This window comes from Sciurus vulgaris (assembly GCF_902686455.1).
Source record: "Sciurus vulgaris genome assembly, chromosome: X".
Lineage (NCBI taxonomy): Eukaryota > Metazoa > Chordata > Mammalia > Rodentia > Sciuridae > Sciurus > Sciurus vulgaris.
The window spans coordinates 31,869,848-31,890,432 of record NC_136471.1 but is presented as its reverse complement, the minus strand read 5'-3'; the positions used below and the strand labels follow the sequence as shown (position 1 = coordinate 31,890,432).

Sequence of the window (20,585 nt, the reverse complement as noted above, 5' to 3'; positions counted from 1 at the left end):
CCCCAGCCCCCAGCTAATGTAATTTTTTAAAGAATATTTTTCAAGTCAGGTGCAGCAGCACACACCTGTAATCCCAGTAGCTCAGAGGCTGAGGCAGGAGGATCTTAAGTTCAAGGTCATCCTCAGCATCTCAGGGAGGCCCTAAGCAACTTAGCAAGACCCCGTTTTAAAATAAAAAATAAAAAGGGCTGGGGATGTGGCTCAGTGGTTAAGTGCCCCTGGGTTCAATCCCTGGTACCAAAAATAAAAACAAACAAACTAAAAAAAGAAACAAAAAATATTTTCAAACTGTAGTTGGTTGAATCCACAGATGCAGAACCCACAGATGTGGAGGGTTGACTTTATAATCTTGCTGATAAGATTTTCAGAATATGTAAAATAAACACTGGATAAAGAGGAGAAAAGCCACACGTGGTACCTCACACCTATAGCCCCAGCTACTCAGGAGACTGAGGCAGGAGAATCCCCTGGGCCCAGAAGTTCAAGTTCAGTTTGGGCAACACAGTGAGACCCTGTCTCACAAACAAAACAAGGGCTAGGGATATAACTCAATGGTAGAGTGATTGCCTAGTATGCATGAGGCCTTGGGTTCAATCCCTACTACTATCAAAACAAAAACAAAATGAAAAAACTTTCAAAAACAGAACAAAACAAAGGAGGGGAGAAAGAAAAGAGAGGGTAGGGGACTAGGGTGTGGCTCAGGGGCAGAGTGCTTGCCTAGCATGTGTGAGGCACTGGGTTTGATCCTTAGCACCACACACACACACACACACACACAAAAATAAAATAAAATAAAGCTTAAAAAAAAGATAGAGAGGGTAGTCAAAATTCCATATAGTAATCCCAAGGTTTGAAAAATCAAGAGATTTTTCTGTTAATGATGATGAGGTACCTAGACTTTTGCCACACCATGACACTCTTACTTTCCTAGCAGTGATCGATCTATCTATGGCTGCAGGTGAAATGACTATTAGGCAAAGCATGAGGGTAAGAGTGTGGTAATGAGGTAATATCAGGTTTGGAGAAGAGAAAAGGCCTACCTTATTAGAATTAATAGCTATTGAGTGCTTATGTGCCAAATCCAATGCTAAGTTTAATTTTTTTATATTCACGATCTCCTTTAAACCTCACAATAATCCTAGGGGTAAGTACAATTATTATTTCCATTTTGTAAGAAGAAACAAGCTCAGCAAGGTCAAGTGACTTACCAAAGTTCTTAAGAACTCCAAAATCTAGGAGTCTATCCAAACTATAGTAAGCGTTGGAATCTTCTAAAACTTAAGAGAGTAATCAGTATATCATAATGCCTAAGCATCTTTACTACTGGGCATTTACATGGGGACATATACATTTCGTGAGGGGTACTGGGGATTGAACCCAGGGACACCTAACCACTTGGTCACATCCTCAGCCACTCCCCTTTTTGTATTTTATTTATATACAGGGTCTTGTTGAGTTTCTTAGGGTCTTGCTAATTTCCTGAAGCTGGCTTTGAACTGTCAATCCTCCTGCCTCTCAGCCTCCTAGGCGCTGGGATTACAGGCATGCGCCACCACCCCCAGCAGGGACATAAACATTTAATTGCCAATTTCATTTTACCAGAACTACAGTTAGACTTTTATTTCTTTCTTTTTTTGGCAGTACTGAGAATTGAACCCAGGGGCACTTAACCACTGAACTACACCATTGACCCTTTTTTTATTTTTTGAGACAGGGTCTCACTAACTTGCTGAGGCTGGCAACTTATAATCCTTCTGCCTCAGCCCCCTGAGTAGCCAGGATTTACAGGCATGTGTCACCATGCCCAGCTAGCTAGAATTTTTATAAGATACTAAAAGGAGGTTGGATTTAATCAGTGCATGCTGGATGCATGTGTGGTACTACTGCACTGAACCCCATTAATATGTATAACTAGTACATGTTAATAAAAATGCAAAATATGAAAAAGGCACTTAATGATGACTAGTTACCTATACATAGGTTTGTTCATTTTGTTTTTTTTTGTGGTGCTTGGAATTGAACCCAAGGACCTTGCATGTAGTAGGCAAATGCTCTACCAGTGAACTATACCCCATCCCCTATGTAGTTTTTAATAAACATTTATATAAGCTAACCAAATGTAAGACTTACCTCAACCTAAAAAAAATCAAATACCAAGGTATTTCAAGGAGAAAAGAAGTTCAAAAGAAATACACTGAATAAACCTGAAAATGTCAATGACTCATTTAGCCATTAAACTTTCAGGTATAGAGGCTTTTATAAACTGTTGCTCCTTTTTTTTCACAGCTGCCCACATATGCCAACGAAGTCTTTTTTAATCACATGCATAATCACAGGAAATTAAAACTTGTTTCTCTAAATGGTCTTAAGGCCTTAATCTGTGTTTGTAAGATTAGTGTCCAAAAATTGAACATATTTTCTTTTATTTACAGCTAGCTTAATATGAAGTACCTACCTTTACTGGAAATTTTAACTGGTTGTACACTTCTGAAACAAGGAGATTGTGACTAAGTGTCTTTCTCATCTTCATAATTCGAACAATTGCAGCATCAATTTGATACTGTCTATCTTGAAATACTCTTTCTGTAGTGCTTGCTTGCTCCTCGACCTAAAAAAAAAAAAAAAAAAAAGAGTTAAACTTAAAGAATTGTACTTGAAATGAAACTTGATGACTCACACAAATTGCATGTTAGGGACATGACATTCTTGTTGCTTTACATGTACTGAATTATCTAAATGAGACCTTATGAACACAGATAAGAGAGAAAAAAAAACTTATCACCATAACTCCTCCCTAATTATATTGTCCTGTACTAATGAAGTAAAGCCAATACCAGTTAATAGAATAACACTGTCTTTTAACTGTTTTTCTAGAAGTACAGATGGGTTGATGTAAATTTTACCACATTACTCTTTTCTTCTGCCTCAGCCTCCCAAGTAGGTGGAATTATAGGCATATTCTACCAGCTACCATTTTCTTTTACTGTTCTCTTCCTGATACATTTGTGTGTACCAGTTACAAGAGCTTGTTGACTAGATTTCTGTATAAAAACAGCTGCACAACAGTTTCTAAGCTAAGAAAACTAAGAGTCAGTCTTTGAAAAGTAATTTTATTTTGGTAATATACAAACCTGAAATACATTCCATTAGTGCTTACATTCCTTCAAGATATACATAAACTTAGGTGTTTAGGAGTTAGTTTGCCAATCTTGATGCTAAAGTAAAAATGTACTCTTTAGTACCTAAACTGACTAAAAGAATGATTTGAACTTTTTGCATCAGTTTCTTTTCTGGTACAGCATAAATGTTTTTGGAAGTAAGGACAAGGCAATCTTTTATGGTAACATTGTGCTTTGGTGTGTATGTGAAAAAGGAACTTGTTTGAAGATACTGACCCTGGTCCCACATTAAAACTTTTCCCTCAGTATTGCATTATAAATTTGTTGTAACTGAAGTAAACCTGTTCAGCATGCTGTGGTTGGTTTCCTTAGTAAAAGACTCTTACAATTCAAATGGCAAAAATAAAGTATCTAACTTCACCATTAATCAAAGAAATACTAACTAAATCATTCAGATTCTTCAACAAGCAAGTTGGCAAAGATTTAAAAAAGAAAATATAATCTTTTTTTAAGAAATTTATTTTATTTTATTTAGATGTTGATAGACCTTCATTTTATTCATTTATATGTGGTGCTGAGATTGGAACGCAGGACCTCACACATGCTAGGCAAGCGCTCTACCACTAAGTCACAACTCCAGCCCAAGAAAATATAATCTTTAGTGCTGATGAGAGCACAGTGAGACAGGCACTTATGCTGCTGGGCAGAGAATAAACTGGTCTAGAATTTATAAAACACAATATGGCATTATTTTTTATGTTTTTATTAGCATATTATAGTTTACACTTAATAGTGGGGAACATGGCATTATTTGCTAAGATTCTTAAAATGTTCATACCCTTTGATCCCTCAAAATTGACTTCCATGAATTTATCATAAGGAAAAATCAGAGATATTAAGATTAAGTGCAAGGACATTTCTTGCAGATTTATTTACGATACTAAAAAGTTATGAATTTGAAGTTTGAGATGAGACTGGGCAATGTCAGGAGACCCCCTCAACCTCCACATAAAAAAAAGTCATGAATTTAACTGCCCAAGAATGAACAATGACTGCATAATTTATAACAGCAATGTAAAATAATAGTATGCAGTCATTTGTCACTTTTGAAGACATTTATAAGCATAGAAAAATGTTCAAGGTTTAAAACTAAATGAAATAAGCAGTATATAAAACTGCATTGTCTATCAACCTAATCATATATACTCCCTGACAAAAAGAAAACCCCGAATCAAATAGGGAAGATATAATTAGATACTGGCATAGAGAATGTACTGGTAGTATTAAGGTATACAATCTTCTTTATAAATTTCTACTACGAACATGGAGAATTCTAATGCATTAGGACTAGGAGAAAGCAAAGCAAAAAATTTACCGTTTCTTTCATCTGGATTTGATTGATCTTTATCCTGAAAAGTTTGTGTTTGAAATCATCATTACAAATGAACTTGTCACCATCTTCGATATCTTTGCCCTTTGGGTTTTTGGCCAGAACTCTAGCTTTTCCGCAGGCTAATGACTGCAGTGTTCTCCTTAACTCTCCATCCTCTAAAGAAATAGCAATTTAGTTATCTGTTATCAGCTCATCCGCATGAACCTTATGAACATTCAGCCTCAATCTAGCTTCTATCCCTCCCATCCCCATCCCTCTATTCAAACTCCTTTTTCCCCTCAAGGTCACCAAAGACATCCTCCTTGTCCTATCCAATAGTATTCTTCCTAGTCATCTTCTAAAGGTGTTAATTATCATTCCATGTAGATAACTATAACAAATCTTCAAAAATGGTATTTCATGCCTCTCTAGTCCTGTTTAAAGGACCCCTCCTCCAGGCTGTCTTACTATCTACATGTGTCCATCTTTCCCCATAAAACTGCATCCTTTTTCCAACTGTTAGTGGTGATTCTTCCAACCTACTCTGGTGAGAAACTCTGAAATCATCTTTTAACTCTTCCTTCTTCATTCCTGCATGTATCTAATAGCTGCTTCCTTCGAGATGCCTCTTTCTCACTGGCCTCATTCTAGTCGAAGCCCCTTAGCACTTTATGCTGGAATTATCACAATAGCTTCTGGACTGGAATCTCCTCATCCTCCAAGTTCCCCTGTCTACAGATTCCAGGCTAGTTGTCCAAATAAGTTGGTTCTATTACATCCCTATAATATACATTTATTTGCTAGGTTTACCAGGCCTTATCTATCTTACCTATTGAATTGTGTAGCTCACTATTCTATGCTACAATTACACTCTTCGTGACTCCTACCATGTCCTCACTCCTAAGTCCAAGTTTTTTCCTCACACAATTTCCCTTTGCCTCATATGCCTTCTTCCTGACCAAAACATAAAGGCTCAGCTCAAGTTCCACTTCCTTCACGAGGGCTTTCCCAACTGTGCCAGTCCACATTGATCTCTTGTTTCACTGAACTCCTAACACACTTTTAGTTAGCACCACACACTGGGACTTCCTTGTTTTAAAATTATTTCAAATGTCTTTTCCCCTTCCCCCATGGTTATATTAAGAGCATGGAGGAGAGGGAATTCCTTTGCATCCCTTACAGCTCTTAATGTAGTGGTGTGCACATAGTGGACACTTAATAATGCTTGCTACACAACGGATTCATACAAACCTATTCCAGTAGCCTGTTTGATCTCTTCTAAGCTGAACTCCTCTCCCTCATTAAACATTAGCAGCACCAGTGTTTGAAAAAGAGAGACCTGGAGTTCTTTTTTACCCTGTTGGAGAAATAGCAATGTTTAGCTCTCATTTTTTTAAATGCATGCAAAATTAATCAAACTAAAAATCTCTTATAGGAAAAGCATTTTTCAATTAGTGGGTTTAGAAATGGATTAACTTTATCCAGAAAAACGACTTGAGGTGGTAATACAGTATGTTCAGTGTAGGGTTTAGGTATGATCCTTCCTAAAATAAGGGGAAGGATTAGGCTAACCTCTTAACAGGTTTTTTAAGCCTAATAATTAAAACAGAACAACAAAGTAATGAAAATTAATAACTCAGCCCCATTTGTCATTACATTCATCACAAGCAGTAAAAATCACTACTTCAAATGCATTTTTTGACTTGTTTGATTTGGATTAGTTCTAAAAAACTTCAGGAGTTTTTAAAATTTAGATATAGGTACTGTTCTCCTAAACTTTTACTCTATTCTCTAGCTCCTGGCAACACGAAGATTTTGGTTAAGAAGTCACAGTGTGAATTCTTCATCCACAGGTGGGAAAGGGTAGGGAAATGAGGTTATTGTTTTTGGTTTCACAGAAGGACCAAATCAATTGTGAAAAAGACCACGATCTTCAAATATACACATAAGTGTGGTAATCACTGCTGTGAAGCAGATGACTAGGATGCATTTATAAAACAATACTTGAACCTTGACATTAAGAAGGGTGACCTCTATACTAAAGATGAAAACTAAGTTTGGGGAACATCCACTTACCTCTTTAAATTCTGCTTTTAGCACACAGTGTCCTAGGGTTGACTGCCACTGAAGTTTCCTGCCACTATGTTTACCTAGGTAAAATGTCTTGAAAATTTCCTGAAGTTTTACCATCTAAAGTAAATAAAACAAGGCTTCATTTAAGCTCTGTATCTAATACCACCACATTCATCACTCTTTATACTTAACTTATATGTAATAATTTCTGAAGTTTTAAAGACTATACCCAGTAGGTCCACCAATCATTTTGATGTAAGGTAATTATCTCCCAACCACCAAATCTAATAGTACTTGTCAGCCTTCATACTCTGTGATTTCTCTGCACCATTTAATTGTCCCGTCTTATGATACATTCACCACCAGTAGCGTTTGTGCCTCCACACTATCCTGGTTCCTCTTACCACTGCTGCTTCTGCTCAGGTTTTCTTTGAAAGTTCCTCTTCCTACCATGTGCCAAATATAAGCCTTTTCTAAAGTTCTGCCTCTACCCTTTTTCTTCCTCTTCTCCAAATTCTCCCTCTTATTGAGGGAAATCTACTCTCTGGGCCTTCATAATCACCACTATGGAAAACTCTTAATATCTCCCTCTCTAGCTTTAATCATAGTCTAGGTTTCATTCCTGAGTTAGACATTTTTCCTAGGAGTTAGGATGGATTTACTCAAGCAGCCATCAATTCAGCAATCCTGCCTCCAGGTGAAATATGGGCAAGAATTTTTGATAGCTAGGGAGTGAGGGATATAATCTGGGTAAATGATAGAGTCATGGCAATTAGCCTTCAATCTGGAAACCCAGCATCATTAGCTATGTGCTAAACTAGACTTTCAAATAGATGTATAAAATATTAAAAGACGTGGCATTTGTTGGTGTGTTTACTGACATAGGCTTTTTAAAAGCATCTACTTTAAAAAATAACAAACAGAAGTATCATGATTACTATGCCTAAAGTCAGGTCCTAAACAGTAAATCTTACCTCTGGTGGCAAATGGACTTCCATAGGCACGTACGTTGGCCAATAACCCATTGTCAGGATATTCACAGTTAATTCAATATTCCCAGGTACATTCTGATTCTGCATATACTATAATAAGATCAACACATACACTGGGATCTTAAAATACAAGTGCATACATTTCATGTCACAATAAATGACTTATTTAAAACGTTCCTCATTATAAAAACACATGCAAATATTTGACCATTCTGAAAACAAAAGCAACTATTAAGAGAACTTTAAATGAAGTCTACACAAAATGCGCTGGAAAGGTACATAGGGTAATATCTCGGCACAACAGCATATAAGAATCCAACACCATCATTCTAGGTATTATTCAAGTAATTTCTCACATACAGCTGGGCTTAGAATCTCTTCTCCTTTCTTTCCCCCAATACCACCAGCAGTCCCCACCTTTGGAGACCTCTACATGGTCTGGAACACCTTGCGGTAGCCCCCATTCCTCACCCCACCAGCCAGCCCAAGTCTCCAGTTTTTCACTTGCTCCACTGCCTTTTTGCAGGGGGTGATCTGAAGTTGGAAAGGAAGAAGAGGGGGGAAAGGGCAGAGCAGATAAACCCTATTTTGTAGCTATTATAGGATCCAGATCCTATTATCCCTGATCTTTCTCTTTCATCTTTTGCTTTCGTTTCCCACCTTATCGATATAGTGGTAAAGAAGTCATTACTAAAACCCTAAGAGAAGCAAATCTTAAGTTGTTATCACTACTGCCTATGTTTTGTTGTTTGAGATGGGTGGGGTCTTGCTATGTTACCCAGGATGGTCTCCAACTCCTGGGTTTGAGTGAGCTTCCCACCTCATCCTCAAGTGGCTGGGTACCCACTATCATGCCAGACTAGTTGTTAAATATTTCAAAACTACTTTCAACCTACATCTTTAAAACTATAGATCTAGCTTTTCACTGTCAAGATCCATGAAGATTTTATACAACCACCTAATCATCTCTTCCTCAAGCCCCCCTGTGAGCTCGGAATATGCAAATTATGAAGGGATTAGATGCTGGGGAAAGCCCCATTTCCAGTGTCTACCACAGCTTTTCTGGTGCTGACTCAGTTCACCACATTTTATTTCTATTTTTGTGTTATCTTTGGCATTTATTTTATTAGGAATAAATCCTAAAGTAGGTCAGCTTTACTTACATTTCATTGGTCAGCTTTCTTCCTCTACTGTGAATATCATTTAATTCCATGAAGTACTTATAACAAATTTGTTTCTATTTATCCTCTTTAGTACAAACTGCCACAAGGAAATAACTAAGTGTATTTAAAGTTTGAGGAAGAAAGTAAGAGTTTAACTCACTTTTACCTGTTTGAACTGAATCATGATGTCTTTAGAAAGTTCCATATCTTTAAACATTCCTTCAAGTTTGCTGGTGAAAGCAGCTCCGCATTCTATTAAAGATGTTTGTACATTTATAATATTTTTAAGGTGGTAAAAACAAAGAATTTAAAATGAAAAACATGAAACATAAAAACTTACTTTAGTATGAAATATGATCTATAACTATTCATAAGACTAAAAAGAAATCCTTAACTAAAGTGTAATTGATAGTCAAACTCTGATAAGTGATAAGTAACCTTATCTACTATTATATATAAGTGGGGACTTTTTATAAAAACAAGAACAATGCTTCATTTTATAAAAAAAGGAATAGTGCTGGACATGTACATAAGGATGGAAACTTCATGGGCTTACTTAATTTGTTTTCATCACAGATACATGATTGACACACAAAAAAAGCAATCAATCAATTAAGGGTAAAAATTAAGCTCCCTTGGAAATAAAAGAGAAGGAATAGAGAGAATGGCAAACATACCATGTTTAAGTTTGGACAGCATTGATTTTTCAGCATCTACAGATGCACTCTTCCCAACTAACAGGCGCTTGGCTAAATCTTTCTTATAGAAGGCCTCGAAAACATCCTTACCTATGTTAAATAAAAAATACAATACTCATAACATTCCAATTAAAGTTCTGACAAATGGCTTTGAAGTGCTTAATCAATAACAGCAGCAGTCCATGTTATTTTATTTCATACATTTTATACAATTTATTAAATGCAAGAACATTAGAAGTCCATTTCTCAGCCAGGCACCATGATGCACGCCTGTAATCCCACCATCTGAAGAGGGTGAGGCAGGAAGATCATGAGTTCAAAGATAGGCTCAGCAAGGCACTAAGCAACTCAGTGAGACCCTGTCTCTAAATAAAATACAAAATAGGGTTGGGGGTGTGGCTCAGTGGTCAAGTGCCCCTGAGTTCAATCCTCTGTACACCCCCTGCAAAAAAATAGAAGTTCATTTCTCTGCCAGACATTTCAAAAGATTTTTAAGAAATTAATAGCGCATTAACTTTTCTTAAGAAAAGCTTTAGTTGACAGGTAGCTTTAGCACCAAAATTCAAGAGATTAAAACAAGTAGGAAAAATCCAGGCTTTTAATAGCAGAAATGTCAAAGCCTAAGACAAATAACATTCCTCAAGTATCCCTAATGAATTAAATGTAAATAATAAAATACATTATTAAACTGCTAATTTCCAAATATTACCTCCAGGTTACATATACTTGCTAGTTTCTGAATGCTTTATTTTAAAAGAAAAATATTAAAAGTTATACTTACCATAGATGAATCTAAATATGATCATAATTTTATCCAACATTTTCTCAAGTTCTTCATCTGTTGCTTCTTTGTTGCCTGCACGAAGCTTTGAATCTACATACTTAGCTAAAATGGGGGGGAAAGTTTGTTGGTTAATGGCCATGGGTATCCATGAAGTACTGGGCACTACACATACACACATAGGAGTATGATACACCCAGTTTTACAGTGTTTCTGAGATATATATGCACTTTAAAAAGTCTCCCACATCAGGGAGATTGAGTAACTTTGTTCAGCAACACACAGCTATTAAACATTAGACCCTAAACTCAAACCCAAGTCTTTTGATTCCAGATTGAGTGTACTTTCCACTATAATGATATTTATTAAAGTGGGATATGAATACCCTGTGGGGGAGGCTGCATATATAACCCTGTGTGGGTATACCTGATGTTACCAAAAAAACATAAAGCATCTTTGGGAGTTTCCATTTCACACTGCTGATAAGCATTCTTAAAAATTATTTTCAATCACAATAAACCAAATACACTACAAAGAACATAAAATTTTTAAAACATTTAAAGATAAATAAAAATAGACTTCGGCAAAATTTTATCCTTTTGACAGAGGATCCTAGACCTTCTTAGGGTATTACCCCTCCTCTGACATTAATAGGTACATGGGTGGGACAACCTGAGAAGCACTACAGTGTATACCACACACCTGTACCAAAAAAATGGGCCCAGATTAGTAGGTTTAATCTCATTCTAGACTTTTACCTTTTTCAGGGGCAACTAATTTCATGCACCCCCTTCTTGTATCCCTAACTTTGGGCCTCGAGAAATAGCACCCTGCCCCATTTCTAAGTCACTACAGGCTTGAAAAACAGATAATCAAGCTTATTATCAATAAAAAGAAATGGGGTCCAAAGTTACAAAGAAAGCATATCATGTTTGACACATGGGCTTTCAGACATTACTTAGCTTTATTTCCTTTACATCCAGGTACTTAGATGCACTTTTTAGACTTGGTATTACCAGCTAAGCAACTACAAATAAATGAGGTATTGGTATACTACAACCTTGTGAAATCTTCAGATTGAGAGTTCATGAATAAAAGAACATCAAATAACTGGAAAAAGGACTGGAAACATACCTATAAGTTCAGCAGGTTTATTTGGTCTTTTGTTAATGAATGTTTCAAAAGCTTCTTTCATGGCATTGATAAATTTTTCATTCTTCAGAAAGCAGATATCAATTATATGGTCAACCTTATCTTTAAAATCTAGCAATTCTTGAACCATGGTTTTATCTTTTTCAGGATTAATAACAATAGTGCTCCCAAATGCCTAAAAACAAAAATTGCCAATTTTTACGGGAATTGATTATCTACAACAAAAACAATCCCAAATCACATTCCAAGTTGGCACATGTACTCAAAAATGCTAAAATATAAAATAAAGCTGTTTGTAAAGTGAGAAAAAGAAAACGTGATAAAACATTCAAACTGATACCATTCATTTAAATCACAAAAATAATACAGGATGACTACTTGTTACACAATATCTTAATAGTGTGTTACTAGAAGCTTCACAGATCTTTTCCTTATTTTTAAAGAAGCCAGTTTTGAATCTTTTCTAAATGGAACTCTGGCTTTAGTGTCAAATTAAAGAAAGGAAAGAAATTTGGGGTTCAAAGAAAATTCTCTCTTTCTAAACATTCACTGCTTTAAGTATTTAGAGCTAGAAATCACATCTGACATCAATCAAGTTTTATTGCTTATGTGCCACACAGCTATCATTCTTAGGCTGGCTTCTCAATCTTCTCATTACATCTTTCTTTTTTTTGGGGGGGGTGGTGGTGCTGGGGATTGAACCCAGGACCTTGTGCATGCTGGGCAACACTCTACAAACTGAGCTATATCCCCAGCCTCTCATCATTTTTCAAAAAAAATTTAAAATTCCCTTACTTGAAAAAAATGTGGATCTAACAACAAATACTTGCTGAGACTCACTCTGGGTATGCAGACTATAAATCATGAGACAGAAAAGTCACAGGTAAATAAATTGTTAATACCTTGATATATTCAATCCATTGTTGCAAGAGCACCTGAACTCCACCTCGAACTCTGCTGAAGAGTTGATACAGGAGAGATAAATCTTGAATTCGGTTTTCATCAAGAAGATTATTTAAACCTGAATTTTAAAACATTTTGGCATTAAAATACAGCACACAAGAAAGTAAACAAACTGTCACAGATATTTTGATGAAACTTTAAGCTAAAATTATTACTATGATGCTGGTCTGAGCTATGACTAGTCTGTGAGTTGTAATATAAAGATTTCCTTTAAAATAGACAATGACTTCCCTTTCTTTCCTTTTCAGTACTGTGGACTGAACCCAGGGCCTCATATGTTAGGCAAGTGTTCTACCACTGAGTTACCTCCCTGGCCCATTTTAATTTTGAGACAGGGTCTCCCTAAGTTGCCAAGGCTGGCTTCAAAATTGTGATCCTGTCTCAGCCTCTTCAGCAGCTAGGACTATAGGTGTGTGCTACTATGCCCAGCTACAACTAACCTTTCTGGGTGAAAACTAAATATAGATACTTTAGTCCCTATAAAAAAGTTGACTGCATAATGGTTTATACCACTTACATGATAGATTAGATGGATAAATCAATTTATAAAAACTGACTTTTACATATTTGTAATAAATAAATATATATTACAAATTCCCCATATATGCAACAGCCATATTATATTATCTGGCACAGCTATATTTCAGAGTACTGAATATGCCTGTGATAAATCGAAAGGAAGCATAGATAAGATTTAAATGTGGTTCTAATTATCTGATTTTCAGAATAAGATAATGTAACTGCATTAAAGTTCTAAAAGTACCTATTTTATATAAAAGAAAAGATTGTTCAAGAGGATGGCAAGATTTTTGCCTACTTGTTATGGCATTATCAAAGTAAAATTCAGGGTATACTCTGCCCTACCACCAACCTATACCCCTACCTTCCTCATTCTTCGTTGACTAGTATTTATGTACTACTCTTCTCAGTTCCTTTACTTTTCAGTGAAGGGAACAGGCACCTCCAGAAAGCCTACTATGATGTGTAGGGGGTAAGGGTTGTGTTCATCCTTAGAAATGTAGGGATATGCCAGGTGCGGTGGCACACGCCTGTAATCCCAACAGCTTGGGAGGTTGAAGCAGGAGGATAGGGAGTTCAAAGTCAGCCTCAGCAATAGTGAGGTGATAAGCAACTCAGTGAGACCCTGTCTCTAAATAATTTTGAAATACAAAATAGGGATGTGGCTCAGTGGTCAAGTGCCCCTAAATTCAATCCCTGGTACCAAAAAAAAAAATATGCAGGGGAGATGCCATCAAGATTTAAAAACAGAACTTAAAAAATTCCCTACTAGTTTTCCACTACCAATTTTAAAGTAATTTGATTTACAAATCACCAGTTACCTTTTTGAAGAATTGCTGTTAAGTGTTCACCTAGAAGCTGTTTTTCTACAGTAGCAATTAATGACTTCCTACAAGAAAAAAAGAGTTTAGAATTATTGACAGTTGACTGTTCTGAAAATTTAAACCCTCTCCTGGGGGAAAAATCAAATAGCCTCATTTTTGTTAATTTCCATATTCTGATTCCATGTATAAATTTAATAGAATGCAGAGTTACTCTATGCCTAAAAGAAGAAAAACTATTTCAGAATTTGAATTACATAATGAAGTGAATGTCTTGATGATCTTGCTGTGATTAGTCTTTTCCAAAGTTTCTCTGCTTTTATTAGGAAGGTAGAGAAGTCATCTGTGCAGCTCACAGGAACCCCTTGGTTGCTAATATTTAGCAAAGTACAGAAATAGTTTCTTCTATGAATACCCAGTGACTTTTAATCAGCCTCTAATACTATTTTAAAATTACAACCTAAACACATACACACACACACACACACAGACACACACACAAACCAATAATCAAATTCCTGATTAAATCCAATTAGGTAGAGAAAATAATAACTTCAAGTCTGCATTATGAACACAAATGTTAAAAGTCTAATCATACCTGAAAATAGTTACTAACATGCCTAAAGTGCCTTAAGTGATTTAACAACAGTTTAAGACTATTAGGCATGTGATACTTACTGGGTAGTCTGATCTAAGTAAGTAATAAGTCTGTCTGCTTCTTCTTCTAGACGTTTGTTAACATGATGAAGATATTCAGGAACCTACAAAGATAGTTTTTTATATTATTGCTTTCCTCCCCATAAATCATTCAGAAAATGTCAAGTCCAAAAGATCCTGGGAGCAGCCCTGTCAAATGTGACAGGGTTGAATCATATGTAAAATTATAAGTAGAGTTTATGATCCAGAATTCTGGCCTTTAAGAAGAAAGAAAAGAAAGGAGCACCTAAGTGAGAGAAGAGCATTATAATGTTGGGAAGATAAATGCAAAGGGAAGTTTATGTTCTACAAAGTAAGATCTATTTTAAGAGGCAGTAGATTTATTAATTATGATTTTAAAATACCTCTCTTTCTTGCATCAACTTTTGGCCTTCAGCTGCATAGAGCCGATTAGTTTCTTCCAAAAATCGTTGTTCAAAAGAATCTTGATAAATCTGGGAGGAGGTAACAAAATAAATCAGTTTGTTTATTCAATAAATATTTAGCGAATATCCTCAATTTGAGCAGCACTATGAATGTGTTTTTTTTTAAATACCAAACTAGGGATAGCAAACAGCTCTGTAGATAGTGAAGTAACTTACTTGCAAATCAGAGAGCATACTTAAAAGGCTTCGGAGTAAACTTCTATCAATCGCTTCACCATTTCTTTCTCTCTCGATCAAGAGAAGAATGCCATCAATTGTCTTATTTTGGACTTTCTGATCACTTATAATATGAGCCCTAAATAACTCCAATCCCATGTCCCTAAAATAAAAAACATAATCTGAATTAACTGACTAGACCACTTCTGAAGATGCTTGCTTAAGTCTTAACCATGTTAATTATGGTTCCAGGATTTGAAGGAGCAACTGAAAATGATAACATCCACACATTCAATTTTGAACAACATTATTAGATTAAAGCATATAGGAAATTCATTTTCTCTTTAATGAGAACTAAAGCTGAATTCTTGTCTTTCCCCATAACTAAGGTTTGTCGTTCTATTTCCTCTGGTGGATTTCTTCCTTGGTCAAAGCAAGAGATAAAATTAGCTCAAAGACATAAGAATTTTCACTGTACTGGTACTGAAAGCTTACTCATTTGTTAACTGACTTCAGTACTCCAAACTCACTGTACTCTGACACTGCTGTACTTATATGCTAGACACATGGTAGGGGTAAGAATCCATTATACTATTCTATTTTTGCATGGATATTTTATACATGGATTTTTCTGTAATATTGTTAAAAAATGAGTACGTTCTTGATAATCAGCAGCAAATATGTTTCACTAATATTCCAGAGCAAACGTTAATCTTAACTAAAAAAATATTTTCATACAGTAGTATATTCTCAGGGAAAGTTACCTATCTTCGATATTAGCAACAGGCAAAATATAATTAAGAAGGTAGCCTTGCTATAAATAAAAGGCTAGAAGCCAAATAGGCATTTTTAAGAGAATAGTCACAGCAGTGCTCGCTATCTTTCAGTAGTATAATTAATATTTACACCATGATTTGTAACAAATCTTCATTACATTTTTCTGGTATCCTTACCAAATGGAGGGTAGCATTGAATTCTGAAGAACATAAGTTCTATCCAGAAACAAAAAAATGCTCCTGATCATGATCTGTCAATGAAAAAGGAAAATCAAACAACTTTTATATTTTGTTAAACTGAAATATTTGCTCAATAAAGAAAACTGAAGATTTTTATACTATAGACTAATAGGACTAAACATATCTACCTGGGATTATGTCCATACCATTTCCATTAAACCATTCTATTGTCTTAATCCTTGTTGCAGTTGCTAAAAAAAGAAATACTTACAATGGTCCTCTGACTTCTTTGCTATTTGAGAAGTAACTGAAAATAGGAATGGAATTGAACAGACAATCGAGTCTTCCTTAACAACAATGGTAGTAGGGGTAAAGCTGCCTTAATTTCTACCTGTATCAGCCTAGGGGGACTGGGTTGATAGATTTTAAGATTTTAATTTACAGAATATAAGGAAAAATCTCAATACCTGGGGCTGGGGTCGTAGCTCAGTGGTAGAGCACTTGCCTAGCATATGTGAGGTGCTGGGTTCAATTCTCAGCACCATACAAAAATAAAGAAAGAAAATAAAGGTATTGTGTCCATCTATATAAAAAATACATATATATATGTTTTTTTTTTTTAAAAAATCTAATACCAAACTAGGGAGGAGCGAAAATAATACCCTTTAGTGTGACAAAAAATAAAAAGGCCTCTAAAACCTGGGAGTCGTGGCACATGCCTGTAATCCCAGCAGCTTAGGAGGCTGAGGCAGGAGGATTGCAAGTCCAAAGCTAGCCTCAGAAATTTAGGAGGCCCCAAGCAACTTAGCCAGACCCTGTCTCAAAATAAAATATACAAAGGGTTGAAATTTGGCTCAGTGGTTAAGCACCCTTAAGTTCAATCTCCAGTACAAAAATAAATAAATAAATAAAAAGACTCTAAAAGCCAAGAGCACTGGCCCACAATCTTTGGTCCCAGTACTCAGGAGGCTAAGGCAGAAGAATAATTTGAGCCCTAAAGTCTGATTCCAGCCAGGACCACACAGCAAGTTGACCTTCCCCACTGTCCCCTGTAAAAACAAAAAAAGACTAAGATGCAAGACCTTTAAAAATGCTGGTTTTGGGCTGGGGAGATAGCTCAGATCTCAGTTGGTAGAGTGCTCGCCTCGCAAGCAGAAGGCCCTGGGTTCAATCCCCAGCACCACAAAAAAAAAAAAAAAAAAATGCTGGTTTACCTGTAATTTGCAGTTTTAAAATTAAAACTTAAGTTCTAACTCAGAAGAGCATTTGAGAATGTCTCAACATTCCTATATGTGAAGAAATGTGTAAACTATAATGTTTAACTGAAATGTAATACTTTTCCCAGCTCACCATTTGTCTACAATGATTTTGCCAGCATCGGTCAATCTTCTTTAGAAAAAGAACACTATCCAAAGAATCCATGAGATACGTGTTAAGGATATTTTAAGGGTCTAGTACAAGTAATATATGCAATGCGAGGGTACATTAGTTTTAAATATGGAATTAAATGAAACTAAACAGTACTTAATATATAGTAAATGAATCTAAAGAGCACCTAATTATAGAACAAAATGCTATTTCTCAAGCCACAGAAAAAATCTTGATCCCACTAAAATACACCTTTAAAAACAAGTCTTAAACATAATTGAGCATCATGTTTTTAGTCTAAGATTTCCCTTAGATCATCTTTCCTTCAATGGAAATTTGTTAGGACAAAAAGGGTAAAGACATAAAGAAATTTTATTTACATGAATATATTTCTTCCTGTAGAAATATGGAAGGACAAAAATAACAAATCTAGAAATCACAGGCATTCCACTTCACGCTGGGTTAAACAGTAAGGGACAGGAAGGAAGAAGACAAAAATGTTGGGATTTTTTGTTTTTCAAAGGATATTCTCTGAATTGATGAATCTGTGCTTTGATATGATCTTCACAAATCTGTCTCAGCTGTTTGTACAAGTTTGCAGAAATCTTGTAAGAACAGAGATTTTCTACAGCCTGCAAGAATAAACACATACTTTCTTAGGGAAAGGATTGGGGGGTGTTTCTCAATTATTTATATGAAATTCTTATTATTTTATTATTTCTACTATGTCAGTTTATTAAGGAGGGATTATTCATCCATTTAAGACATGAGGTAAAAAGACAAAACATATCAATGTGAGTGGTGAAATTTTTCATAACATACTGTACCAAAATAAAAACCAATTTAATATATTTATTATGGTTGTACAGGTTAAGAATGGAAGGAATCAAGTCAAGTTCTACCATGTGAGGACTTCTAATTCATACCAACCACCATGTATAAAAACTGTCTTGTTCTGGTCAGGCACCACGGCACATGTTTGAACGCCAGCAGCTCAGGAGTTTGAGGCAGGAGAATCCTAAATTCAAAGCCATCTCAACAATTTAGCAAGGCCCTATATAATTTAGCCAGACCCTGTCTCAAAATAAAAAGGGACAAGGATGGTAAAATGCCCCTGGGTTTAATTCCCGGTACCAAAAATAAAAATAGTCTTGTTCTCTAAAATGTCAATCATTTTTACAAATAAAACTCCATGTTTTTCTCTTGTGGTACTAGGGATTGAACCCAAGGGCACTTTATCACTGAGCTACATTCCACCTTTTTTTTTTTTTTTGTTTGTTTGTTTTGTTTTTGTGGTACTGGGGATTGAACCCATGGCCTTATGCTTGCAAGGCAAGCACTCTACCAACTGAATTATATCCCCAGTCCCTCCACCCCTTTTTATTAGACAGATTCTCCCTAAATTGCCTGGGCTGGCCTCAAACTTGCAATCTTCCTGTCCTAACTTCCAGGGTTGAGTCTCTGGAATTAACAGGCATGTCCCACCAACACCCAGCTTCCATTTTAAATTTAAAACATAATAGTTGGATTGGGCTGGGTGGCTTATGCCTGGAATCCCAACAACTCAAGAACTGAGGCAGGAGGACAGCAAATTCAAAGTCAGCCTCAGGAAATTAGTGAGACCCTGTCCCAAAATAAAAAATGGGCTAGGGATGTAGCTCAGTGATAAAGACCCCTGAGTTCAATCCCTAGTACCAAAAAAAAAAAAAAAAAAAAAAAAAAGCAGAAATTACTGCTAGCAGTATCAAAGTTTTAAAACTTGCAAACTGAATAAACATTAATTACAAAAGACTGCATTTTCACTTCATACTAATATTTGAATTGGACTATTTTATACTCAAATCCCAAAAGGACAAGCTTCTTATGTATATCAAAAGACTTGTGGTGCACGCCTGTAATCCCAGCAACTCAGGAGAATGAGATAGGAGGGTCGTGAGTTCAAACCCAGCCTCAGCAATTTAGCAAGGCCCTAAGCAACTCAGTGAGAACCTGTCTCTAATAAAATATAAAAAAGGGCTGGAGATGTGGCTCAGTGTTAAGCGCCCCTGGGTTCAATACCTGGTACCAAAAAAAAAAAAAAAAAAAAAAAAAAAAAAAGGACTTTCAAACTGGGCACAGTGGCACTGGCATGTCCCTGTCATCCCAGCTACTTGGGGGAGGGGGAGGCTGAAGCAGGAGGATTTAAAGTTGGGGGCCAGCCTGGTCAATTCAGTGAGACCCCATTTAAAAATAAAATTTAAATAGGGCTGGGGATGTAGCTCAGTGATAAAACACCCCCTGTGATCAATTCCTAGTGCAAGCAGAAAACAACAAAAAAAAAAAAAAAAAAAAGGAGAAAGGCTTTCAAATTTAAAATAGGCATGGTAAAACTAGTGAACTATGATATAATAATCTACAATTCTAACTGGTGATGACTTATGTGTAACACCAAAATTCCTTTCTCACCACAACAGAAGACAAAAATTCTATTAAAATGGACTGCAGGGAAGCATCCAAGTTTTGTTGGTTGGAGTAGAATTTTATAAATGTGTAGTAGGTAGTCACATTGTCAATTATGCAGGTAAGCAAATATATTAGCAAATGAAAAGAAAGCTTAAAGGAACCCACTTGTACCACAGGAGGGAAGTCACCACACCTTACCAGGAAACAGCAAACCAATTAGATTCAGCAGCCATGGAGGAACAGGAAAGCCAGTCTCCCCTGGACACATTCCACATGACCTGGGGTTAGGCCACAAATGCCTAAGGGTATGTTTATTTAAAGAGCCTCCCTAGTCACAGGTCCTCTGTAGACTGTCCCCCTTCCTCCCTCATTATTCCTCTCATTGTATTTCTGTTCCTTTTGAATTACTGATTCATTTTCATGGCACTTCTCATTTCCCTGCTTAGATTCTGTCATATGACCTAGTGCATACCTCATCATCTCTACTTTTCCCACTTCTAGTACTTCTCCAAATCTTATTTATCCCATTTCCTTCTGCTGTGTTCTCCTTTCTCCCATAAAACAGTCCTTGACACATCTATGAGTCTTCTCAAACAAGACTATATTTTCCTTACTACTCAATTAGGTTCGACTTCTTCCAATAATCTTAACTGCATCAGCTGCCAGTGACTCACACAAAACTCCACCAATCATTCCACCCTGATTTGTCGATAAGTCAATACTATGCATCTTTTTACATGTATATCCTTTCTCTACTTGACTCTACATAATGATAGCAAGCAATCACATGGACATGTATCTATAAATTGTTCATTACTTTTTGGGCTTTGAACCAAGTGAATACATTAACTTTTAAAAAAAAGAATAT

General features: G+C 36.0%; 1 protein-coding gene across 2 annotated transcripts in view; it reads right to left on the bottom strand.

Moving 5' to 3' along the window:
• The window catches only part of CUL4B (cullin 4B), a 47,383-nt gene that overhangs the window by 3,878 nt on the left and 22,920 nt on the right, over positions 1-20,585 (bottom strand). The window contains exons 1-16 of one of the 2 annotated variants that reach the window (XM_079123385.1): positions 17,258-17,646; positions 15,905-15,978; positions 14,952-15,114; positions 14,715-14,804; positions 14,332-14,414; positions 13,654-13,721; positions 12,253-12,371; positions 11,333-11,525; positions 10,199-10,303; positions 9,397-9,507; positions 8,886-8,971; positions 7,539-7,646; positions 6,568-6,681; positions 5,743-5,848; positions 4,495-4,667; positions 2,456-2,608 (exon numbers count right to left, since the gene is read on the bottom strand). In XM_079123385.1, coding sequence (XP_078979511.1) covers positions 2,456-2,608; positions 4,495-4,667; positions 5,743-5,848; positions 6,568-6,681; positions 7,539-7,646; positions 8,886-8,971; positions 9,397-9,507; positions 10,199-10,303; positions 11,333-11,525; positions 12,253-12,371; positions 13,654-13,721; positions 14,332-14,414; positions 14,715-14,804; positions 14,952-15,114; positions 15,905-15,978; positions 17,258-17,329 — 1,818 coding nt within the window. In that variant the 5' untranslated portion in view covers positions 17,330-17,646. Of the gene's footprint in view, positions 1-2,455; positions 2,609-4,494; positions 4,668-5,742; positions 5,849-6,567; positions 6,682-7,538; positions 7,647-8,885; positions 8,972-9,396; positions 9,508-10,198; positions 10,304-11,332; positions 11,526-12,252; positions 12,372-13,653; positions 13,722-14,331; positions 14,415-14,714; positions 14,805-14,951; positions 15,115-15,904; positions 15,979-17,257; positions 17,647-20,585 lie in introns of those variants that run through there. The other variant, XM_079123386.1, reaches the window with a different exon arrangement.